At 51.5% G+C, this 25901-nt stretch overlaps 1 protein-coding gene across 2 annotated transcripts; it reads left to right on the top strand.

Moving 5' to 3' along the window:
- The first annotated feature begins 140 nt into the window (after positions 1 to 140).
- Positions 141 to 23864, top strand: MB21D2 (Mab-21 domain containing 2). 2 transcript variants are annotated; one of them, XM_058189003.1, is made up of 2 exons: positions 141 to 599; positions 21934 to 23864. In XM_058189003.1, the coding sequence occupies exons 1-2, from the start codon at positions 326 to 328 to the stop codon at positions 23196 to 23198; spliced, it is 1539 nt and encodes a 512-aa protein (XP_058044986.1). In that variant the 5' UTR covers positions 141 to 325; the 3' UTR covers positions 23199 to 23864. The 2 variants fall into 2 exon arrangements, with proteins under 2 accessions (XP_058044986.1, XP_058044987.1); XM_058189004.1 differs by lacking the exon at positions 141 to 599 and adding an exon at positions 7464 to 7563.
- Positions 23865 to 25901: the final 2037 nt, after the last annotated feature.

Below are 25901 nucleotides of genomic sequence, written 5' to 3'. Positions count from 1 at the left end.
GGGCGGGGGAGGGGCGGGCGAGGCGGAGACCCCGGAGCGGCCCCGCCCGACCGAACACCCAGCCCAGCGCTTCCCGAGAGGCTCCGGCCGCGGGAGTCGCCGCTGCCCGAGCCGCTTCCTGGCTGCCGGACGAGAGCGCGCCGAGAGGGGCTGAGCCGGCTGCTCCCACCCTCCCGCCCGCCCGCTTCCCTGCCCGTCGGCGCCGCCCTTTCGCCAGCGGAGGCAGCAGGGAGGCAGGCGGGGCGGGGGCCGGGCGGGGCGGCGCTGGAGGCGGCCCCGGGGCGGCGGCGGCGGCGGCGGCGGCGGCGGCTGGCTTCGCGCGAAGATGGCCGCTCCGCCTCTCGCCTCCAAGGCCGGCTGCTCGGCCGCCAACACCGCCGCCCCCGGGCCCGGCTCCGGCTCCGGCTCCGGTTCCGGTTCCGCGCTGGGCCAGTCCCGGCCGGCCGCCGCCTTCCCGGAGCTGGACTTCCGCTCGGGCGCCCGCATGGAGGAGCTGAACCGGCTGATCCAGGACTTCGCCCGGCAGGACCAGCGCGAGTACGACGACCAGCGCGCCCTGGAGATCCACACCGCCAAGGACTTCGTCTTCTCCATGCTGGGTGAGCCCCGCTCCGCTCCCCCCGGCCAGCCCGGCCCCGGAGCGGCTCCCGCCGGCCTGTTGCGCCGGCCCTCCGCCGGGGCTGGGCCGGGGGCCACGCGGGAGGGACCCGCGGAGGGCACGGGAGGCGGCCGCGCCGGCCGGGCTTCCTTCCTCGCGGGGCTCGCGCGCCGGGACTGCAAGGGGCGCCTCCAGTCCCTGCCGGCCCCCCAACCGCCCCCCACCCCCCCCCCCACGGGCTGCGGTGGTCGGGGGCCGCCTCCGCCCCGCCCGGTCGCCCGATGCACCGCAGACAAAGGCAGAGCCGCGGCGGGAGGCAGGCAGGGAGGCAGGGAGGGGCCGGCAGGACATTCCTGCACTTCAAACAGGTCCCCTCCTGATCTGGGGGGCGGAGGGGAGCTGGAGACCCCCGGCTACACACGGGGGGGGGGGAAAGAAAACTCCGGCCCCACCCTCGCTTTCATTGCGCGGCGGCCTCCTGGGTGGCGGGGCGGAGGCGCTTGGGGAGCCAGCGGCAGGTTGAGCCGCGCCGCCCGCTTCCTCCTCATCTCCCCCCAGCCCTCCCCCGGGGAGCTCCCCCAGGCCTCTGTCCCCTCCCTCCCTCCAGGCCTGGATGCGGCCAAAACTGGCGAGTCGCCCGGGATTTTGGAGCTCTGTGCAACTGGCTGCGTTGGGCTGGGCATCAAAGCGGCGGCATCGGATGGGGGAAGCGCACAACCGGTGTCTGTGTCACGCGGGCTGCAAAGTGGAGGGGCTTCTCCCGGTTTTGGAGAACCAGAATTTGGAGTCCTCTAGTTGGCTGTCCTGGGTCCTGTTTTCCAAAACGAGAGAGGGATGGCTTTAATCTGCGATAGTTGAAGAAGGTGGGTGGGCTCTGTCCGCGGATTAACTGTGGCTTACATTTAGGAAAAACTCCCAGTTGGAACAGGAAGGAAGCCTGGCAGACTTTGCAGGGACAACCTGTGGGCCTGATGTTTGCCCACTGGAAACCACAGATGCCCCTCCTGAGTGGGTGGGTCTGGGATGCATCACTCTCAGGAAGGTGACGAAGGGCTTGGCATGATTCTGTCCATACTGTACGGGGTCGGAGAGTGTGGAAATGCTGGCCGTGTCTGGGTCCAGGGGTGGGTCATTTGTGGCCTAGCTTTTATGGAGCAGGTTGTGTGAATTGGACGGCCAGGTTCAGTCATTCTTGGATCTCTTTATCTGGCCGCCTTGGTGCTCTCTGAGCGCTGATGATGTTACCTAGTTGGGTCATGAAATGTCTGCAAGAAAACCACCAAGCTCAGAGAGCACCAAGGACCCCACAGTCCTCCTCCTCCTCCTCTCTTCTAGCATTGATGATTGAACCGTGGGAAGTTTTAAGATCTGTGGATGTCAACTCCCAGAATTCCCCAGCCAGCAGAAGGGGAGAGCTGCTACTGGCCACTTCGGGTGTTTCCCATTACCTTTTCCTGCTGGCATGGTGGGCCCTCCTGCAGGAAAATTTCAGGCCTTCAGGACCCCAGAATATTCTCAGGTGTTGGAGGTGATGCTTGGCTTTGCAATCTGCCAGTTGTTCTTTCCAGGGCAGCTGCTGATTAAAAGAATCCTGGCTCAGCCCAGCTGGCAACCATGTCTTCTAGTCCTTTCAAACTCTCTCTGTGTGCATGTCCAGAGTTTCCTAAAGATTGATGTAGAGGATCAAGAAATATCAGGGACGTAGTTTCTAATCGACCAATTACAGGTAGTCAGAAAAACAGAACAACCGAGTTAGAAGGAACCTTGGAGATCTTCTAGTCCAAACTCCTGCTCAAGTAGGAGACCCTTTACCATTACTGACAAATGGGTTGTCCAATCTCTTCTTAAAAACTTCCGGTGTTGGAACAGACACAACTTCCGAAGGCAACTTCTGTTCCATGGGTTGATTGTTCTCACTGACAGGAAATTTCTCCTTAGTTTTAGGTTGCTTCTCTCCTTGATTATTTTTCTTCTGTTGCTTCTTCTCCAGGGGCTTTGAAGGATGGCTTGAGTCCCTTTTTTTGTGGCAGCCCTGCAGATATTGAAAGATGCTCTCCTGTCTCCCCTGGTCCTTCTCTTCCCTAGACTAACCAGGCCCAGTTCCTGCAACCGTTCATCGTATGTTTTAGCCTCCGGTCCCCATATCATCCTGGTTGCTCTTCTCTGCACTCTTTCTAGAGTCTCAACAACTTTTTTTATAATGTGGTGACCAAAACTGGATGCAGTACTCTAGGTGTGGTCTTACTAAGACTTCCATTGATCTTGATTGAATCCGTCTGTTAATGCAATTTAGGATTGCATTGGCTTTTTTGGGAGTTGCCACTTTGGCCGCAGTCCTTCATTTATGACCAAAATCAAGCTCAAAGTTTCCATTGCTAAGTGAAACATTTGTTGTATTTGATGACCTCTCTTGCCACAGTTGTTAAGCGAATTATTGCGATTGTTAAATTAGTCACACGGTTATTAAGTGAATCCGGCTTCCCCATTGACTTTGAATAGAATTTTATAGAATAGAATTTTATTGGCCAAGTGTGATTGGACACACAAGGAATTTGTCTTGGTGCATATGCTCTCAGTGTACATAAAAGAAAAGATACATTTGTTAAGAATCATAAAGTAGAATAGAATAGAATAGAATTTTTTATTGGCCAAGTGTGATTGGACACACAAGGAATTTGTCTTGGTGCATGTGCTCTCAGTGTACATAAAAGAAAAGATACGTTCATCAAGGTACAACATTTACAATACAATTGATGGTCAATATATCAATATAAATCATAAGGATTGCCAGCAACAAGTTACAGTCATACAGTCATAAGTGGAAAGAGATTGGTGATGGGAACGATGAGAAGATTAATAGTGCAGATTTAGTAAATAGTTTGACAGTGTTGAGGGAATTATTTGTTTAGCAGAGTGATGGCCTTCGGGAAAAAACTGTTCTTGTGTCTAGTTGTTCTGGTGTGCAGTGCTCTATAGCGTCGTTTTGAGGGTAGGAGTTGAAACAGTTTATGTCCTGGATGTGAGGGATCTGTAAATATTTTCACGGCCCTCTTCTTGATTTGTGCAGTATACAGGTCCTCAATGGAAGGCAGGTTGGTAGCAATTATTTTTTCTGCAGTTCTAATTATCCTCTGAAGTCTGTGTTTTTCTTGTTTTCTTGCTCATCAGAAGGTCACATAACGGGATTATGTGACCCAGGGACACTGTGACCGTCATAAATACGAGTCAATTGCTAAACGTCTGGTGTGAAAAAGAGGTCATGTCATTTTTTTCAGTGCCGTTGTAACTTTGAACGGTCACTAAATGAAGCTGCACTGGGTTCCTGTTTGCTTCCAATTCCAAGTTTTGATCATCCCCTGTGAAGCCCTACAGGGCAGAGGCCAGAATTATCTGTATATTCAGAAATAGCCACTTTTACACAGTTGGAATAGCTGTTCCAGACTTTTTACCTGCCTGGACTAACGTGGCCCCTTCCTGCTCTGTTGGGAATCCCTTCGGATCCTCACCGGTTCCGCCTATTTCAGGGAAAGTTGCCTTTTTTGACCAAAAGGGAGAAAATAATATTTTTTAATCAATCAATCTTAGATAGCTCCCACTGGAATCCACAGCTGCTTTCCTGGGGTTGGGAGCTTGCCAGAGGCCTGGGCTATGGCCAGAAAGCTACATTGCTATGGAATTCCTTGGAGGGGGGGGGCTTGAGGTGGTTCCTTCCCCTCCACCCGCCACCCAGAGGGGAAGCTGGAAGGATCCATTACCCAACCTGGAGGCTAGAGAGGGTTTCTTCTGGCTGAGGGAGTTGAAGTCCACAAGTCTTAAAGTTGCCAAGTTTGGAGACCCCTCCCTTAATGGATCCACTGGATTAGAGGCCTCCGGGTTTGTTTGAAAAGGAGGGGTTCTGGCAGACCACTCCATCTCCCGAGAGGTAGCACAGTGTGGCTAATGGGGGGGGGGACTCCTTTTTTATTCACTTTATTTTTACTGCCTTTGTTATTTTTATAAATATCTGAAAGCTCTGAACATATCCAAACATCTTCCTCCTCCTGTTTCCCCCACAACAACAATCCTGTGAGGTGTGCTGAGAGAGAGGGAGTAGCCCAAAGTCACTCGGCCATCTTTCATGCCTAAGGCGGGACTAGAACTCACCATCTCCTGCTGATTGGCCAAAAGTCACCCAGCTACTTTCATGCCTAAGGCGGGACTAGAACTCACTGTCTCCTGCGGATTCCACCAAAGTCACCCAGACATCTTTCATGCCTAAGGTGGGACTAGAACTCAACATCTCCTGCTGATTGGCCAAAAGTCACTCAGCGGCCTTTCAAGGTGGGGCTAGAATCTCATGGTGATTGGCTCATTTACTCAGCTGGTTTTCATGGCTAAGGTGGAACTAGAACTCCCTGGCTCCTGGTATTGACCCAAAGTCACCCAGCTGGTCTTCATGGCTGAGGTTGGACTAGAACTCACACTTTCCTGCTTTCTAGCCCGCTACCTTAACCACTAGGCCAAACTGGCTGCTGACCGAGTCCTTCTTTTGGGTGCGGTGATTGTGTACACGCACAAGGTTGATCTCTCCCTGTTGATCTTACTACAGCAGTTTCTTCTTGGACTCTAGCTGCACAACATCTGCGTAGCCCGTGTGTGTGTGTGTGTGTGTGTGTGTGTGCATGTGCGTTCTCTCTGTCACTTCATCTGGGAGAGCCAGTTCATGGAAGGGAGAACTGAGTTGGCTACACCACCAAGATACCCAGGACACGTTAGAGGCCCTCCTTGCAAAAGCTCCAGTGAAAATGAAATTTGGGGAGTGGGCAAGGCGGGTAGGAGGTAAGCAGTATCCATAACTGGATTGAGTGGCTGTTTGCAAAGCACAGGGAGTTGCACTCGGGAGAGCTGGTCAGCCCATAAAATGTGGTATGTGTGAAATGCAGTCTATGAACCCGTTAAGATTAAATAAACCTTGTTAAAGTTTTAAAGAGCCACAACTGTAGAACAGTCATCACAAGACACAATTGTTTGCCAAAGGAGCTCTGCCCTGAATGAGAGATTCCAATGCTAAAAAAGAAGTTGAGACTCGAGAAAGAGTGCAGAGAAGAGCAATCAGGATGATGAGGGGACTGGAGGCTGAAACATACGATGAACAGTTGAAGGAACTGGGCATGGCTGGTCTAGTGAAGAGAAGGACCAGGGGAGACATGATAGCAGTGTTCCAATATCTCAGGGGCTGCCCCAAAGAAGAGGGGGTCAAGCTATTCTCCTCAAGACAGGACAAGAGGCAATGGGTGGAAACTCAACTCTGCAGGGATTTACTTAACGGCTGGGGCAAGAAAGGTCGTAAAACAGGGCAAAGATCATTTAACAACTGTCTCGCTTAGCAACAGAAATTTTGAGCTGAATTGTGGTTGTACGTCGAGGACTAAATACACTGTTTTTATATTTTGATATGTTATTGTACCATTGTGAATTGTGAAGATGGGTGGTTGAAACTCTGAAAAATTAAATAAATAGATAAAATGCAGAGGGCTTTCTGCCTTAAAATATTTTTCCAGATGTTTGTTTCCATCAAAGGACTAAAAATCTCCAAATCCAACCAAGGGGTGAGGAAGGCTGCGGCTGCTCTCCCGCCCTCCCTTCAGGGCTAATCCTGATCAGGGCTGTGCTGTGCTTGGATTACGGCCCCTTGCTTCCCCCTCCCCCCTCCCCAGGGCAATCCAGTTGCTTCCAGCCAAAGAAAGCCTCCCTCCCTCCCAATTTGGCACCCTGCCTTTTCCCTCCCCTGAGCCAGAGAGGAAGCCCTTGCCAGCCGCACATCTGCAACCTCTGTGCGGACAGGCAGGTCAATGATTGCCAGGCTGGTTGGAGCAACAACATGCAAAGAGGGCGTGGAGGGAGTTAAAAAGGCAGCTTCCTCTCTCTCTTTCCTTCCCTTTCTCTCTCTTTCGCTCTCTCTGTTTCTCTCTCTTTCTCTGTCTCACTCTCTCTCTCTCTCTCTCTTGGTCTCTTGTTTTCTTTCTGTTTCTCATTCACTCTCTAATTCTCTGTCGCTCTGTTTCTTTCTCCCTCTTTCTCTCTCTCTCTCTTTCTGTGTGTCTCTCTCTCTCACACACAAACTCACTCATGCTCATCCAGAGGCATCTGGGCTACAGACACAGAAGGGGAATTGGCAAGACTGTCCTTACTTGAAAACCCAGCTGTGGCAGGGACTTTTGGCCCTGTGTTTTGATTATCTGAATCCAAACAAATGTTCAAACAAATCAGGGTTAATGAATTAGCCAAGCTCAGCAGGCGGCTGCAGCTCCCTCTGACTTGGTTCAGTGTGCTGAAACAGAAGACCTGATCCCACCCTGGGAAAATACCTTGCTTGGGATGTGCAGAGGGAGAGGTTGGCAGAATTCCTCAACATCCCCCCCCCCCGTACCCCGCCTTCCAGGAACTGTATTGCTAGTTCCTAACTTTTGTCTTGTGGGTCCCTGTTTTTCCTGCCTCCCTCAAGAGGAAGGAAGGACCCCGAAGGGCTCCACTGCAGCCGGGGGGGCCTAGAACCCCACTCCGGAGGAAGGCCTGCTCCCTGGGCCTCTCCTGAGAAACTGGTCCTTTTGGTTGTGAGTGTGGGGAGGGGTCCTTGAAGCCCACCTTCCTCCCGGGAGGGACTCAAGTTTTCCAATGAGCTTCAACACCTGTTGGGTTGGGGGGTTTCCAGGTATTAAGAGGCACTGACTGGTTTTGTCTTTTCCCCAAGGGAGGGTTGCCAGGTGGGGGCAATCTTGTAGGAAGCTGTGGGGGGGGAGGGGAATGGGCTTGCAGCCTGGCCTTCTCTGTGTTGCTGGTGGGATTGCCCATTACATCTGTGGACTAATCCTCCCCTCCCCCCCAGATTCCAGATGTTCTGCTCTGCTGCCAGGGGAGCCCTGCTCAAGTCATCCATGGGCAGCTGCAGCCGTCACCTTGCTTGGAGCAGCTTGGTGCCCGTGGAGGTATTTTCTCCTGTCGCCAGCCTTGTGCCCTTGTGACTTGCCCACCCTTCCGGCATTGTCCGTGCTGGAGCCCAGGAATGATTTTGGACTGGCCCTGCTCGTCTCCCAGCTGAGAAGCCTGCTGGAGCATGGAAATCTCTTGGGAGAACGGCTGGATGGCAGGTGCCAATTTAACACCTCGATCCAGTGCCTGCCCCTCTCTTTGGAGAGGAGGACAGCTGCCCGAAGAGCTGTGCCGTGGTGGGGGGCTGGGAAAGACCCCTGCAGCAGATTACAGTAGAACATAGAATAGTAGGGTTGGAAGGGAACCTGAAGGTCTTCTAGTCCAATCCCTGTGCTTGGCAGGAGATCCTACACCACTCTGGACTTTATTTGGGCTTCATGAGACAGATACATGTGATCTTAGAAAGAAGGACAGAATAATATAGTTGGAAGGGACCTTGGAGGTCTTCTAGTCCAACCTCCTCCTCAAGCAGAAAACCCTCTACCATTTCAGACGAGTGGCTGTCCGGTCTCTTCTTAAAAGCCTCCAGTGTTGGAGCATCCACAACTTCTAGAGTGAAGCTCTTCCACTGGTTAATTGTCAGGAAATTCCTCCTTAGTTCCAGGTTGCTTCTCTCCTGGATGAGTTTCCATCCGTTGCTTCTTGTCCTGCCTTCTGGTGCTTTGGAGAATAGGTGGCCCTCCCTCTTCTTTGGGACACGGCTATCGTGTTACCCCTGGTCCTTCTCTTCATTAAACTGGATATCCTCAATTCCTGCAACTGTTCTTTGTATGTTTTAGGTCCCCCTGATCGCCTTCGTTGCTCTTCTCCCTCCTCAGAGTCTCAGCCATGTTCCTCCACACAGACACACACTTAAAGGAGGACTGCCTTCTCCACAGCCTCTTAAAGTGGATGCGTTGCCCCTCTTGGGCAGATTCTGCCAATCTGGAAGGAGAAGACCCCCCCCACACACACACACACTTTCTTCTGCTCTTGCTGTTGGAGGGCAGCTTGGAGGGCAGAGATAAAAGGCTGGGGGGGGGAGTGGGGGGAGGGAAAGAGAGCAGTTTTCTCCTTGTTACGTGTTGGAAGATTTCTCTGCTTTGTGGAGCAGAAAATGTCCTCTTTGAAAAGCTGCTTCTCCTCCCCCCCCTTTAGAGTCTTTGTCTGGGGTTGCTCCTGGGACTCCAGGAGGCTTCCCCACCCCCACCGTTGTTACTCCACTCAGCCCCTCCGGGTGAGGGCTTGGCCATCCTCCTCGCCTTCTCTGGCCCCTTAGCTGACCCCTGGGCCCACCTTCCAGGCTCCAGAAAGGTCACAGGAGATGTGCCCGCCACTCACCTACGCAGACGTAAGTCCATCTGGCTCAGTGGGACTTCTTCAAAGGTGAGTGTAGAATGGCGCTCTTCCTCTTCTCATAGCAAATCATTGGAAAAAGACATTGACTTTAGCCCGGGGTTCGAGCAACCTAGTCTTGGAAAGTGGCACTGCCTAACCAGCTTTGCCTGATCTCCTCCACGGGCTGAAGAATATTGTGGCCCCTCAAAATTACACGGATGTATCCATTCAGACCCCTTTAGGTTTTATATTCTTGAGCCCCAGGAAATAACTGATACTTATAGGGAAAAATTGGGTTACCTTCAAAGCAGACTGTGGTTTGGAAGTATAATCTGTAAAGTTTGGAAAACGTGGGAAACCCTGGTAAACCTATAATTGGTTCTGGGTCATTGGGCACATGCTCAGCACTGCTCCGAAAGAAGAGAGGAGGAGGAGGAGGAGGAGGAAGAAATGGACTGAGGGGTCCTTGGTGGTCTCTCAGCTTGGTTGTTTTCTTGCTGACGTTTTATGACCCTGGTAGGGAACCTCATCAGTGCTAGAAGGGAGTGGGGGGGGCTTGTGTGGAGGGAGGAGGAGAATTTTGGATTCCTTGATGCTCTCTGAGCTGGATGGGTTTTTTGCAGAGATTTCACTGGAAATTATTCTTCAGTGGATGCAGTGGATGAATGGTGCATTTTTAGCAGTTCCACCTTGTTTCAGGCTATGGGTCAGTTTATGAACAGCTTATTTTTTTTTTTTATTTTTTTTTTTTGGTTTACATTTATACCCCGCCCTTCTCCGAAGACTCAGGGCGGCTTACAATGTATAAGGCAATTATTGATCATTTTCAAATGCTGCCATCAATCCGTTCTGTGTCTCTTGCCTTGAATTCTGTGTTTGACAAAGTTTGTACTTTTTCGTTATTAAAGAGACGCTCCGTCTTGCTCCCCATCAGGACTGTAGGAAGCATCGTTTAAGACAAGGCTGCCAGACTGGGGAAGATCCCTGCATTAGAGACAGAACATAATAGAGCAATTGGTTTATGTTTCACATTTCTCTACCAGCCTCCTCCATCAAGACAAACCCCTGAGGATGCACAATAAAACGTTAAGCTATAAAAATAGTATACAGGTATTCCTCTGCTTACGGCCGCAATTGACCCCAAAATTTCTGTTGCTAAATGAGACAGTGGTTCAATTAATTTTTCCCCATTTTACAACCTTTTCCCCCACAGTTGTTAAGTGAACCACTGCAGTTGTTAAACTAGTAAGACAGTTCTTAAGTGAATCTGGCTTCCCCGTGGACTTTGCTTGTCGGAAGGTCACAAAAGGGGATCATGTGATCCTGGGACACTGCGACGGTCATAAATGTGAGTCAGTTCCCAAGCGTCTGAATTTTGATCATGTGACCACAGGGGATGTGGCAACGGTTGTGTGAAAATCGGTCATAACTCACTTTTTTCAGTGCTGTTGTAACTTTGAACGGTCACTAAACAAACAGTTGTAAGTTGAGGACTACCTGTACAATAAAATGTTAAAATATAAAAAAGTGCATATAAAAGTTAAAAATTATAAGAGAAGGCAAGAGATTAAAATTAGTTCAAAGGTGGGGGGTGGGCTTTTAGGAGCCTCCTTTTAACTTCATTTCAGAAGGCCTGGAGAGAGGGGGGGGGCTTGCGGCCTTCTCCCTCCCCCCCCTCTCTGTGTGTGTGTGTGTGTGTGTGTGTGATAGGGTGGGGGCAGTGGCAGAAAAGGCTCTTTTTTGGAACCCTCACCCCCCCAGTTGGAATTCTTTAACAGGCTCTGCAACATAATTTCCCTGTCTGACCGGGTGGTACAGGCTGATGCAAAATTCAACTCGAACTTGGCACCCGTGGGGTTTTTGCATCTGGACACCCAGATGTGGCCCTCCCTAGCATTTGCCCCATTAACGAACACTGAGGTGATTGTGCTTGAAGTCTGCAGGGAGATTCTCCCTCATCTAGATCAGGGTGGCCCCAAAAGTGCTTTTTTTCCCCAAAAGGCAACTGGACTTTCTTGGGGTTTTTTCCCCCTTTGAAGACATTTTGCTTTTCGTCCAAGAAGCCTCTTCAGTTCTGACGGAACGATGGGGAATGGGAGGAGTCGTAGCTCATGAATCGAGGCGAAGCTACGTGTCCCGGGATAATGGTGCAGGATCCAACCTGGCCAGTCACCAGGACCAGAGATTTAATCTTCTGAGCTTTCGGACTCTTGCTGGAGCCCCTCCTGGGGGAATTTCTCACTAGCAGAGAGAGGGGTGGGATTTATATCTATTTTCTTCGCAAATCCTTCCATTCTGCACTATTCAGTTAGAACTTGAGGAAGCTTCTTGGATGAGAAGCGAAACGTTTTCAGAGAAGGAACCCTGGAGAAAGCCTGTTGGAGAGGCACAGTGGTGGGATTCAGCCAGTTCGCACCACTTCGGGAGAACCGGTTGTAAACTTTCTGAGCAGTTTGGTGAACTGGTTGTTGGAAGAAATCATGAGGGCAGAGAACCGGTTGTTCAATTACTGGAATCCCATCCCTTTGGGACATGGCGCTTGGAGGTTGTTTTTCTCGGTGGCCTGGCATCGCCTCTCGCTTGGCGTTTATGCAGCCTGCAGGGCAATGCCATCTGCTGCCTGAGCCCTGGAGGCGGATTAGAGGAGAAAGCCTCTCGCTGGGACGGGGGAGCCGGCCACGTGCTGCTGCTCTGGGCTGCACGCAAAGGGCTTGGCAAATGGAAAAACCGTCCACGGCTGAGCTGTTCGGGGAGGGGGGAGGGGGAGATCTGGAAGAAGCGGAAGCGAAACGTTTCTGCCCTTTGGGCATCTTCCGATTGGCCGGCTGAGCTCACCTATTGTGCTCAGCCTTTTCAAAGGAAGCGCTCATTTGTGTGATGATGGGGTTGTCACGCATGCGGCACCGTTATGGGTTCCCTCCGGTTCCCTCCGGTGCAGCCTGGTTTACAAGCTGACTTCCTGCTGAAGCGCCTTGTGGCTCGATAGGAATCCACCTAATGGACCCCGGGACCCGTGGTCCCGTGAGAAGGGAAAGCCCCGGTGGCTTTTTCACAGCGTTGCAGAGCCGGCTGGCCCTTTCCTCTGTCTGGGCTGGAGAGAGCCTGCGGGAGGAGTCAAGTGGGGCACTGCTTTAGAGTCTCTCTATGGAGTCACAAGACGGTGAAGTCTGAGCTCCTTTGAAGGCTCTTGAACCTTTTCAATTTCACCCAACTGCAGAGCATCTCTTGGAAAAGATTCCTGGGAACGGGCTTCAGCAATAAGTCAGCTAATTCAATTCTTCATGTGTGGACCTGGTTGTTCACACCTGACACTCCGTTGCCTGCCTGCCTGCTTGCCTATCTGCCTGCCTAGATCTCTTTCTCTCATCATCATCATTCTAGATATCTATCATCTACCTCCTCCCTCCTGCCTTCAACACTCTCTCTCTCTCTCTCTCTCTCAAATTTGTATTTCTGCTTGTGACGCCCAGCTGAAGAACTACATAGCCCAAACCAACCAAAGTCCAGCTCTTTATTTGCTCCCGCCCAATAGACAGGATCTTGCCAGACTAGACTAGACCTTTATGGCTGTCACCCTGGGAGCTTCTAGGGAGGGGCTGTCCTAAGTCTCTTCCTCTTCATCGTCTCACCCCTCCTCCCCTTTCTGGAATGTGCTCCCTTCTTCCTGGGGAATTTGCCACTTCATTGTAGTCCATCATATCACCTTCCCCTTTGTAGACACCATCCTTCACACTCCCCATGTCACAAAAAGCAAGATATACAACATTCAGTAAAACAATAGCTCTGAAAATATAAAAATCCACATTAAAAATAATTATATAAAAGTTATAAAAAGATACAAACTGCAGGCACAGGCAGGGTAAAATTGGCCAGCTGAGCAGTGGAGACTTCTAAGCCTGCCTCCATTGTGAACCCCAGATCTTGAGGGACTTCTGGGGTGTCAAAAGAGGCGGAGCTAATCTAATTTCAGGGACAATTAGGATGTACTTCAGCCAGGACTAAACAAATCTGGTCCTGCTTATCTGTAGAGACCCACCAGACTTCTCCAGCCGGGGCTGAAAATTGGAGGCACCTCCGAATTTCCGAGTGCAGAATTTGCAGTCTGGATAGAATTCCCCGTTTCCCCTTGCAGAATTGGCAGCCTGCATATTTAACAGAGTAGTTTAGGGGTGGCTCCAGAGTTGCTGACCTCTGCCCAGGGCCTGCATTCCTCTTTCTACCCCTCCCCTGTTGTGGGGCAGAGTTGTAGGTTTGCATCAGGTTGTGAATAACAGAGTTGAAAGGGACCTTGGAGGTTTTCTAGTCCAACCCCCTGCTTTAAGCAGGAGACCCTATACCATTTCAGACAAATAGCTGTCCCACCTCTTCTTGAAAACCTGCAGTGATGGAGCTCCCACAACTTCTGAAGCCAACTTCTCTTCCACTGGTTAATTGTTCTCACTGTCAGGAAGTGTCTCCTTAGTTCTACGTTGCTTCTCTCCTTGATTAGTTTCCATCCATTGTTTCTTGTCCTGCCTTCAGGTGCTTGGGGGAATAGATGGGCCCCTTCTTTTTTGTGGGAGCCCCTCAAATACTGGATCATTGCTATCCTGTCGCCCCTAGTCCTCCTTTTCGCTAGACTGCAGGGGGTCTGCAGTGGGAAGGGAGAAAAGAGGTGGGGAGATAGCCAAGAATAATAATAAGTGAGGGAGAAGCGTGCCAAGGCAGGGTGGGAAGTGGGCATGTGATCATATTTCCACGTGATCTGTGGAAACTCAGCTTTGCCAAAATCAGAAGGGATCCCAGGCGTGGCATTCTCAGGGCATGCCTGTTTTGCCTGCCGCCGTTTGTGCCTGGGCCCTATGGAAGTACTTTCTGATTCCTGCTCCCTGCAGGCTGTCCAAGGAAACCGGCTGGCAGGGGAAAGTGCAGCCTTGGGAGCAGATAGTTGTTCTGTGTACTCAGAAGCTCCTCCGACGCCCCGTTTGCTGCATTCAGGAATCGTGCTGAGTGTGTGTGTGTGTTTGTGTGGAACTCAGCTGCTGGAATGGCCTTTGTGTAATGGGTGGGGCTTTGCACGTGCTCTGGGCTGCCTGCTTGGGGTCCAGCTTTGCTGCTTTCCGTGGGTGAGCCCTTGAGGTGGGGGTTGTCCCCATGCAGACCCTTCTCTGCTGCTAAGAAGGAGGGACTGCAGGCACAGGAAATCAGGAGCCAGGATAGAGTTCAAAACACTACAAGTTTATGTCGTAGCAAATGGCACTTAGACGTATCTACTGCTCCATAGTCATCTGCTTTAGCATCTGCTCTAGCTTAGCCCTCTCTGAGCACTTGACACAGTCAGCATATTGCACGGTCCTCATTTTACTGACCCAGGAAGGAAGGAAGGAAGGCTGAGTCAATCTTGGACTGGTCAGGATTGAACTTCTGGCAGTGAGCTGAATTGGCCTGCGATGCTGCATTCTAACCTCTGTGCCACCAGATAGAGGAGGGCGGGAGGGAGACAGACAGACGATAGATAGATAGATAGATAGATAGATAGATAGATAGATAGATAGATAGATAGATAGATAGATAGATATAAATAGATGATCGATAGATAGATAGATGATACTGTAGATATAGATAGATAGATAGATGTAGATATAAGATAGATAAGAGATAGATAAGAGATAGATAGATATGGATAGATGATAGATGACAGACAGACAGATAGATAGATAGATAGAAAGAAAGAAAGAAATAGATGATAGATATGGATAGATAGAAAGAAAGAAAGAGAAAGAAAGAAAGAAAGAAAGAAAGAAAGAAAGAAAGAAAGAAAAAAAAAACAATTTGATCTACTAACAGTCAAGGCCAATTGTCGCCAGAAAAAACTTCAAGGTCTCTTTTGGGGGAGATTCCAAACTGATGATGCCTTTGACCCCTCCCCGCTCAGGTTCAGCCTGGTTGTCTCCTTCGGAGTCTCTTTGTTTGGGTGCCTCCCCTTTGGTCAGGCCTTCTTGGAGGTTCCCGGTGGCTTGGAAAAGCTGCTTGGGTGAAAATGGTCTGGTTGCACTTGCTTCTCTTTGCACGAAGCGGCCCCTCTACCTGGGAAGCAGATTCTGCTTGGCAGCCATTTCCCTTTATTTTGGGGGACTGAAATCCTGCAAGCCTGGCTTTATGGGGGCTGTGGACCATGGGCCTTGAAGTGAGCCCTGTGGGGGGCATCCTTCCTGGTACCTTCAGCCTTGTCCCCATCCTCTGGCTGCTTCTTCCAGGCTCTTCTTCTCTGAACTGGGGTGTGGGGGAGGACAGCCCTCCTGCCTTTGGTGCAAGCCTGCCTTTGCATAAGGGAGGGGGCCCAGGGGACGCCCCCATATGCCAAAGCAGAGCATTCCATCTTCAATCAATACAGAATAGAGCTGGAAGGGGACCTTAGAGGTCTTCTAATCCAACCCTCTGCTCTAGCAGGCAGGAGGATTTTGCCCTTAGTCTCTTAGTGTAAGTTTTCTCTCCTTCTTTGCAGTCAGCAGGGTGAGGTGCCAACTTGGATTTCCTCCAAGTGATGACTGCTCCCGAGCCGTGCCCTTCTGCCCCAGGGCCCACATAATTCGGTCCCCGCCCTCTTTGCCCCAGAGGCCTGGAATTTGCTAGGTCTCTTCCGCTTGCTGGCTTTGGCACTCTTGAGAATTGGCCTGTGGACACAACGGCCGTCCTGCCTTTCTCCTCCTTCGTTGCTTTGAATCCTGAGCTCTGCCTTTGTTCCCTGCAGTGAATCTGGGTTCATTTCTGGAGTCTGTGCAATTGAAGCACGTTGATCAAAGGAGCCGGGCACAGGAGAGGATTTCCGGCTGGGCCTGTTGTGCAGATGTAATCTTTGGGAACCCGTGCAGGGCCTTGGCTTCTGGCAACATCTCTTTCGAGCACCTCCAATAGCTGAGGGGCTGCCACAAAGAAGAGGGGGTCAACCTCTTCTCCCAGTCAGGAAATTCCTCCTTAGTTCCAGGTTGCTTCTCTCCCAGATTAATTTCCATCCCTTGCTTCTTCTCCTACCCTCAAGCGTTTTGGAGACTAGAACATACACTTAGTCTGCTTTAATCTGATTTAGTTGGAATAGCAGAGCTGGAAGGAGGCCTTCTAGTCTGACTCCCTGCTCCATAAAGAGACCTCGTATCATTTGGGAAAAATGCTTGCCTAACCTCTTCCTAAAAACTTCCAGTGATGGAGCACCCACAACTTCTGGTGGCAAGCTGTTCCACTGATTAATTCCTCCTTAATTCCAGGCTGCTTCTGTCCTTGATGAGTTTCCATCCGTTGCTTCTTCTCCTGCCTTGAGCTGCTGTGGACCTGAAGTGGGTAGAAATCCAGAGTATTTGGCTTGTAAATGGACGGAGAGGTCTGGCAGTGCCAGGCCAGGACCTGCCGCTGCCTTTGGGTCCCAGGCCTCTTCTGGGGCTGAATGCAAGGGGACCCTGGTATCCTCCTTCCCTTCTTCCCCTGGGAAGGCCCAGGGACCACCTCGGAAGGGGCAGCTGCCAGCCAAAGGGGGGAGGGCCAGGCGAGGGGTGCTCCAAAGGTTTGTTTCCATGCAGCTGTGGGAAACCCTGCTGATCCTCTGCAGATGTGTGTCTTTGTGGAGGGGGAGGGAAGCCATGTGCTGGACATTGCCCACCAACAAAGACGAGGCCTGTCTTGTTGCAGCTGGGCATCCGCAGATCCTTTCTCTGCCCGCTGAGCCAACTTGGCCTCGTGGTCAGTGATGTGGTGACACTGGCCGGCTTGTTCTCTTCCTAGACAAGGACTCGGCTGTGGCCTCCAGGAGAAACAGCCGCCTTTGAGGAATTCAGGAACGGTCCCCGACTGTCCTGTTGTGATCTTTGCAGGTGCAAAACGAGGCTTCGGAAGAGGCAGACAAGGCCTGGCTGGAGGGGGGAAGGGGGATGTATTACTGGAGCAGGATCTGAAGGGGAGGGGGGAGAGGAGGGGGCTTGTAGCTGCTCTCCCACCCCTGGGCAGCCCAGAGGAAGGAATTCCCCAGCATGAAGCTCAAGAAGGGTCACAGGTTTTCCCTGTCCTCCCAGACTGGCCCTTTCTGGCCCTGGGTGACAGGCGTGTGTGTGCAGGGAGGCATCTTCACAATAGTCCCAGAGTGAAAGCAGAAAGTGTACAGGTAGTCCTCAACTTACGGCCACAATTGACCCCAACATTTATGTTACTGAGTGAGAGATTTATTGAGTTTTCCCCAGGGGTGAAATGCTCCAGGTTCGGACCGGATCACCTGATCCAGTAGCGATGGCGGCGGGTGATTCGGAGAACCAGTAGCAAAAAATCCCTGCCCCCCCCCCCATTTCTTCAGTCGAAAAAATGCTTTTAAAAGTAAAAAAAAAAAGCCTCTGACGATCGCACGGCTCAGCTGGGATCGCCAGAGGCTTTTAAAAGCATTTTTTCTACAACCTCCTCAACCAAAGAGGTTGTAGAAAAAATGCTTTTAAAAGTTAAAAAAAGAGTTGGCCACGCCCACCCAGTCACATTACCCCCAAGCCACGCCCACAGAACCGGTAATAACAAAGTTTACATTTCATCACCGGTTTTACCCCATTTGGTCAGGGAATCACTGCAGTTCTTAAGTGAGTCACACGGTTCTTAAGTGAATCTGTTTTCCCCCCTTGACTTTGCTTGGCAGAAGGTCACAAAAGGGGATCATGTGATTCCCGGACATGATGTGAGTCAGTTGCCAAGCGCCTGAATTTTGATCACGTGACCACGGGGATGCTACAGTGGTCATCAGTGTGAAAAATGGTCATAAGACACTTTTTCCAGCGCTATTCAAACAGTCACTGAATGAACTGTTGTATGTCAAGGTCTACCTGTATTGAAACACAGTTGAGCAAAAGAGGTGTGGAACTGTCTCCCTCTGGTGGTGGATCCAGGAAGCTTCACTCTCCTGGCAGGCTGAAATTGAGTGGAAAGGAGGGCTGGTATATTTTTTATTTGATTTTTATAGCCACCCATGTTAGCAAATGACTCTACGTACCTTACAGTTCAAAACATATATTACCACTGAAATCTCAAAACACATTTAAAAACAGTTGAAAGGGATTAAAGCAATAAAAGCTGGCTGGGGAATTCTGGGAGTTGAAGTCCAACCATCTTCAAGCTGCTATGGTTGAGAAACACGGCTCCTGTGGCCAAGGCCTCCTCACCACTGTGGCGCTTCGTGGGGAGCCTGATGGACTTCTGGCCTCAGAGGGCTTTGAAGAAGTGGAAGCTCCTTGTGGGGGAGTGGGGTGGGGCTGTGCTGCCCTGAGGACATCTCACCTGCCTTTGTGGTGTCCTTTTCCTCTTGATGTAGCAATATGGCGATCCGGAGGGCACCCAGGCTGGCAAGGCTGCTGTGGATCAGGGCACTCCAACCTGGGCAATTTTAAGACTTGTGGACTTCAGCTCCTAGAATTCTAGGAATTGAAGTCCGCATGTCTTGAAGTTGCCCAGGTTGGAGAGCCCTGCCGTAGATGACACAAAGGCTTGGTAGACTTTGCTCCCTGAACCAATGAAATGCTTTTTTTTTCCAAAAGGGGAGGGCTTCAACCTGACCGCTCCCCCCTTCCCAGCCCCAGTCTTGATTCCCTGCCCTGATTGAGGGGTGCTGAATGCATTTTGGGGTAACAATGGAGGCTTATCAGATGCTACCAGCCCTTCAAGTCTGAGAAATATGAGCTCAGCGGTGCATAATTTGCAGAAAACGCTCCATTTTACGAAGGTTTATTATTTATTTATTTAGCATATGGCATCTACAGAGGACATGCAACCACTGATATATGCAAGTTTGGTTTAAATAAAATCATCACCAAGTATACCCTGTAATATGCGTAAAAGATACGTGGACAGTGCAATGTAGGAGATAAAAGGCTAAATTAAGATAAAACCATAATAAGATCACCATAAATATGGAGCCATAGAATTGCAGTGGGATGGATGTTATAATTTACGAAGGTGAATTAAGGTATTTCCTGGGCTGCTCTTGAGCAACGCTTGCTATTCCTACAGAATTCTGGATACCTTTCAGGGGTAATTTTAGCAGAGATTGAACTGGGTGGGGTGGGGGGAGGGGAGAAACCAGGGATATTTTTTCCCCTCCTCTCCTCCAAGAAGTTCTGGTTCCTTCTGAGCCCCTGAAAGAGAGAGAGCACATCAGCACCCTCAGCCGTTTTAAAAATAGTTCCCCCAAAATAACTTCTGACATCCCCAGGGACGCTTCCCTCCCTCCCTCTCTCAAGGCAGGTTGATGTAATATGGTGCTTAGAAAAAGTCAGCACAGGAAATGCTCAAGTTGCGACTCATGGAGCCTGCCCACCACGGTCATGCTCTTAAAGCGGGTCAGTCACACAACCAACCCGATCTGAGGGCTTTTTTTTTGCGGCTGTCATTAAGTGAACGCTGCGGTTGCAATGGGCAAGCTTTTTGCCAAACAAACAGAAGTCAAATGTTTCTACAAACTGTGCTGCCCAAGGCCCATATGTGGTCATGTGACCGGAAGCAGTGTGTGTGGGGGCTGTTGGGACTTCAACTCTGAATTGTAAGTAACACCCCCCCCCCCCCCAGAGCCATTGTAACTTTGAATGGCCACTAAGTAGCTCATTGTAAGTTCAGGCCTACCTGTTTGTACATCGCATTCAGAAAGTATACATGTATAGCCTTCATTTTCTCAACAGGCAAGTTGTGCCTCTCCCTGGCTTTTACACAGCGAACAATATCTGGGTGAGCTCTGAATTTGGGGAACGTGCAGAAGGGCCCCTCTTTTGAAGGCTAGAAGACCACCCCCTATGCGATGCCTTTATTCTAGAATAACCACGTTGTCTATGAAGATTGGGGTTTTCTAGGTCTCTACTGTTGAGGGCAACACAACACCCACCCACACACACACACTCCTCCTCGTATCTGCTGTTGGGCACAGCCTTCTCCCTGTTGTTGGCAGGAGGAAGAATTGGGGGTTGGATTGGCCCCTTCTCTTGACTTATGTGCCCTTTGCAACTGGGGGAGATGGTTTCATCTCTTGAAACGAGGTTCCGGATTCTCCCGGGGTGAATAAGATCCAGTGAGCTGATCAGGTGGGAGGATCCTTTGTGTGGGGTGAAGCTAAAATGTCCATCCATGGTTCTGTAGAGAGGTTCGTCCTCTCCTTCCCTGTTCTTACAATCATCGATTCCTAATATAAGCAGGTTCCAGAGCTTGTCCATGGCTGACCTTGGTGGTTAAATTTGGGAGCCTGCTTGTATGTAGAATATATTGTACACAGTCCACCTTTCCTGCGAAATTCAAGGCAGGATCCGCCTGTTTTATCCTCTCAACAATAGCCCTGAGGGGAAGGCGGAGGGAGAGAGATGGCAATGGGTCACGGACGATTCCCGGAGGGTTCTAGAGTAGGGCACCTTTCTCCCGCTTTCCTTTCTCGGCTCAGAAGCTGCCAGCATTCATGCCAACCTGACCTAAACCCAAAATTTGTGGCCTTCCCTTGAGGCTTGCGGGCACTTGCACTGGGCATCTAGCTTGACCTCCGCTTGAAAGTGGAGCTTTCAGAGAAGACAATATGAGCTTCCCAGATCTTCGTTTGCACAAAGCGAGGAAGAAGCCAATACGCACAGGCAAAATGCACAGCACACTGTCTCTTTCACACAAATAGGTTTTGTTCTCTCTCTCTCTTTTTGCAAGAAGGCTGTTTCTCTGGGAACAAAGGCCACCATGCTCTTATTAATTAAATGTATTAATTACATTTATGTAGCCCACTGTCACAGATTCTTTTATCGATGCCCAAAGTCAGTGCTCTCCCCCCAAAAAACCCCCAGAGAAGCCAACACAATTATCTGTGGCCTTGAGGCAACCCACCCACAAGCACACAGTGAACTCGCATTTCCTTCTCACACACTACTACTACTACTACTGCTGCTTGTACTCCTGGAACTCGAGCTCCCAAATTGCAGTAGTCTACTGCCAAAGAAAGAGTTACTTCTGCCTATTGGGTCTCAGCTGCCCCCAGTGGTTTTATTTCCACAAAGTTCACGGAAACCCACCTCCCCCCTCTCATTCCCAAAATGACTCCACCACAGCCACAACTCCTCTACCACAACACCTACCACACTCGACTGCTTTTCTGCTTGGCTTTGAGGGCTACTCGTAGCTGGGCTCCTCCTCCTCCTCCTCCCCCCTTTGTAACTACAAAGGGTCGGTCCTTTGTAACTACTCGTTATTGTTTGTTGCTGCCAAGCTGAAGTCCGTATGGTTTTAGATTCATTTTATATTTTATACCTGTGGAGAATCTGGCTCAGGCTGGGTTGCGCCTACAGGCAACGTGTGACCACAATTCAGCCCAACATTTCTGTTACAGATCGGGACAGTTGTTAAGTGAGTTTTGCCCTGTTTTACATCCTTTCTTGTCAGAGTTGTTAAATGAATCACTGCAGTTGTGAATCTGGCTTCCCCATTGATTAGGCTTGTGGGAAGGTCGCAAAAGGGGATCACGTGACCCCAAGACACTGCAACCGTCATTAAATATGAACTCAGTCGGTTAAGCATCTGAATGTAAATCACAGGACCACAGGAAATGCTGCAGTGGTCGTAAATGTGAAAAAGGGTCATAAATCGCTTTTTTCAATGCCATTGCAACTTTGAAGGGTCACTAAATGAACTGTTGTAAGTTGAGGACTGCTTGTACATGTGATGGAATACAGTATAGTGGGGAGGTGGATCCCCTGGAGGGAGGGGTGCTTTCCAGAGGACAAAGAGGCTACTCAGCCTGGATATATTGTGTGAGAGAAAGAGGGTGAGGACAGTGCCTCCCTAATCATTCCCAGAGTAGAGAGTAGAAGATAGTAGAAAGGGCAGTCTGGCAAGATGCTGTCTGCAGGAGTTAAACAATCAAGGGTTTCACTTGGAAGACTCGCCACGTGTCCCTCTTGGTTTTGGTCCCAACATTACTTCCAAAACCCACTGGCCACCTGGAGGGGAAAGCCCACCTGCTCCCTTGTTTGGGGGCAGGCTCTGAAGCACCCTCTGTCCCAGGCTCTTGGCTCAACCTCTTTCTCTCTTCCTTCCAGGCATGGTACAAAAACTTGACCAAAAACTTCCAGTCGCCAATGAGTACTTGCTGCTTTCCGGAGGGGTCCGAGAAGGCGTGGTGGACCTTGATCTGGACGATCTGAACTTCTACGCTCGTGGCACTGACTACGACATGGACTTCACCCTGCTTGTGCCAGCCCTGAAGCTGCACGACCGAAACCAGCCGGTCACCCTGGACATGCGCCACTCCGCCTTGTGTCATTCCTGGCTGAGCTTGCGGCTCTTTGACGAAGGGACCATCAGCAAGTGGAAGGACTGCTGCACCATCGTGGACCATCTCAATGGGGCCACCAACTACTTCTTCTCCCCTACCCGGGTGGCCGACTGGTTCTACGAGTCCATCAGCGTGGTCCTCTCCGAGATCCAAAAGAAGCCCCAGCGGGGGATGCCCAAAGTGGAGAAGGTGGAGAAGAACGGCACCCTCATCTCCATCATTTTGGGGGTGGGCAGCAGCCGCATGTTGTACGACATCGTGCCTGTGGTGTCCTTCAAGGGCTGGCCGGCCGTGGCCCAGAGCTGGCTGATGGAGAACCACTTCTGGGACGGGAAGATCACGGAGGAGGAGGTCATCAGCGGCTTCTACCTGGTCCCTGCATGCTCGTACAAGGGCCGGAAGGAGAACGAGTGGCGCCTGTCCTTCGCCCGCAGCGAGGTGCAGTTGAAGAAGTGCATCTCTGGCAGTCTCATGCAAGCCTATCAGGCCTGCAAAGCCATCATCATCAAGCTGCTCTCGCGCCCCAAGGCCGTCAGCCCCTACCACCTGCGCAGCGTCATGCTCTGGGCCTGCGACCGGCTGCCCGCCAGTTACCTGCTGCAGGAGGATTACGCCGCCCACTTCCTGCTGGGCCTGATCGACGACCTGCAGCACTGCCTGGTGAACAAGACCTGCCCCAATTACTTCATCCCCCAGTGCAACATGCTGGAGCACCTCTCTGAGGAGACGGTCATGCTCCACGCCCGGAAGCTCTCCTCGGTGCGCTCCGACCCCGCCGAGCACCTCCAGATGGCCATCGAACACGTCAAGGCCGCCAACCGGCTGACGCTGGAGCTCCAACGGAGGGGAAGCGCCACCAGCATCCCCTCCCCACAGTCGGACGGAGGGGACCCCAACCAGCCCGACGACCGGCTGGCCAAAAAGCTGCAGCAGCTGGTGACTGAGAACCCGGGAAAGTCCATTTCGGTCTTCATCAACCCTGACGATGTCACGCGGCCGCACTTCAGAATTGACGACAAATTCTTCTGAGGCTCCCTCTGTCCCCTCCAAGGCCTCCTGCCCCAGCTCAGACTGTGGGATCCCTTCGCTCAACGGGGTTCACCCGGGTCTGTTTCCTTGGTCAACATATCAGGCCTGAGCCGGGGGAGGTCTGCAGGAGAGGGGACGGGGTCCCGGGCTTGGATTTGCTGCTACTTTGGTGTGGAGGCCGGCCTGTCCAGCGTTCTCCCAGGCCACCTTGACAGTATGCGCACCTGGCTGCCTCCTTCAGCAAAAATGCCCCTTTCCCTTTAGCACATCCCCTTCTTCGGTGGGCTGGGCTGGCTCCTCTTTTTATATAATTGGCTTCCTACCCCCCACCGCCCTTCTCCCTGCTTTTGGAGGGTAACCTGAGAAAGACCCGGCAGAAGGGATAGCCGGTTCCTGCTGCTGGGCCAGTTCGTCCGTCTGTCCCCAGGCTCCCTCAGAAAGACCACAGCGGCCCGAAGATCCCATCAAGGCCTCCAAGTCGAGGGCATTTTCCTCCCCTGATCTCCTGTTCTTGAATGTAATTGTTCCGCGTCGGGGCTGGGTGGGCCCAGAAGGCTCTGGGTGAGACCCTGGGACAGTCGGTCTTAGCGTGTGTCCTTAGTCCAAGCCTTACTTCCAAGCGATTAAAGGACAGGCCGTGGGAACGGTCCCTGCGCACTCACCACCGACCTGGCCTGCTCTGGCTTTTTATCTCTCTCTCTCTTTATTTATATTCTGCCTTTATTATTTTTATTAGTCACTCAACTGCTGAGCGTACATAATAGTCCTTACCCTTTTCACATTTTCCCCACAACAACAATCCTGCGAGGTGGGTTGGGTTGGAGAGAGAATGACTGGCCCAAAGTCCCCCAGCTGGTTTTCATACCGAAGGTGAGACTAGAACTCACCATCTCCTGGTGATCGGCCCAAAGTCACCCAGCCGACTTTCATACCTAAAGTGGGACTAGAAGTCATTGTTTGGGTGATTGGCCCAAAGTCACCCGGCTGGATTTCATGCCTAAGGCAGGACTAGAACTCCCCGCCTCCAGCTTTCTAGCCTTCTGCCAACCAAACTGGCTGTTATTAAAGGGGATTTTTGGTGTTGGAGCCACATATGGCAGGCCCCCAATGTGCCCAAGCAGCCCTGCGCTCTCTGGCCCTGTGTGGGTGAGGGTGGCAGAGCCAGCCCAGGTACTGCCTTCCTTCCAGGCAGGGTGGTGGAGCTGGCAAGTGTCCATCAGGGCAACTCGGAAGTTGCCAAGGAGATGAAAGGGCCAGGGGAGCGCAGGGGAAGGGGGGGCTTCCATCTGAGCTGGTTTCCTGGGCACAGAGGGTGGGGGTTTTCCTTCCTGATGGGTCCCTCCAGACCTTCTCTTGAAAGCCCCCTCGCCCTCCTTTCCAGTCAGGCCACCCTCTGACCACCTCTGACCTGCTGGGCCTCCAGGCACCTGTGGGGTGTGTGTGTGTGTGTGTGTGTGTGTGTTGTGTTGGCTTCCCCTGTTTCTGGCTTTGCAAGGCTGGCCCTGCCCCCTTTGAGGCCCCGGTGATTCTGCCCGTTCACCTTCTCAGTGGGCTGGTCTGACCGGAAGGGGGCCTGGGCAATTGGCTAGCCAGGGGCCATGGGAGCAGGTCAGGTGAACCAGCCACTCTCTTCAACCAGGTGTTCTGTCTCCTTCCCCACTTCGGAGCCACGAGCTGGCCTTCAGCCAGTGGATTCACGGCTCTTATCAGTCCTGGCAGAGAAATCGTAGCTGCCTGCCAAAGTTCAAACAAATGACTCACAGAGTAAGACTTTCAGCTCTCTTTGAAACGGTTCAGCTAATTTTTGCTTCCCGTGGAATTAGAGCAGTCCCAAAGCTCCTTATATATCCTGTGGGGTGGGGCTCCTGCCCCACCCTTCCCTTTGATGACGCCGCCTCTCTAATCTTCTGAAGCGCGGGTCAATCCAAGCTTGATTATTATTATTATCAGCTGGGTCTGAAGGCGTAGCCTTGGGAAAGGAGGAATCGGGATGACGGCCTCATTATGGCCTCTGACTGGTCTGGTTCTGGCTCCTGGAGCCGGGTCAAAGGAATCGGTGCTCCCGAGGTAAGCCTTACCGGCCCTTCCCCCTCACTCCCGGAGTCACTTTCGGGCATGGGGCCAGGTTTGAGGGCTGGAGTCACAACACCAGGTTTACGCTAGGGGGATTCTAGAAGGGCTAGTCCAGGGGTCTTGGCAACTTGAAGATTGGTGGACTTCAAGTCCCAGAATTCCTCATGGCTGGCTGAGGAATTCTGGGAGCTGAAGTCCACCAAACTTCCAAGTTGCCAAGTTCGGAACCCCCCCTGGACTAGACGGTCTCAAAGCTCCTTCCCTTCTGTGAGAGCCATGATACAGGTAGTCCTCAACTTACGACCACAATTGAGTCCAAAATTTCGTTTGTTGAGCAAGGCAATTGTTAACTCACTTTTGCTCCTTTTCATGTCATTTTTGCCACCGTTGCTAAGTGAATTACTGTAGTTCCTAAGTGAATCATGCGGTCCTTACGGAAACCTGGTTTTCCCCTTTGACGTTGCTTGTTGAAAGCCAGCGGAGAAGGTCGTGAAAGGACCACGTGACCCCAGGATACTGCAGCCGTCATAAGTACGTGGCAGTTGCCAAGCCTCTGAATTTTGGTCACGTGATCACGGGGATCGGGGGATGCTGCAACAGTAAATGTGAAAAACCGGTGCCACCGTTGTA

The sequence above is a fragment of the Ahaetulla prasina genome, chromosome 6 (assembly GCF_028640845.1).
Source record: "Ahaetulla prasina isolate Xishuangbanna chromosome 6, ASM2864084v1, whole genome shotgun sequence".
Classification (NCBI taxonomy): Eukaryota; Metazoa; Chordata; class Lepidosauria; order Squamata; family Colubridae; genus Ahaetulla; species Ahaetulla prasina.
The sequence above is the reverse complement of the archived record's forward strand: the minus strand, read 5'-3'. Positions and strand labels throughout refer to the sequence as shown.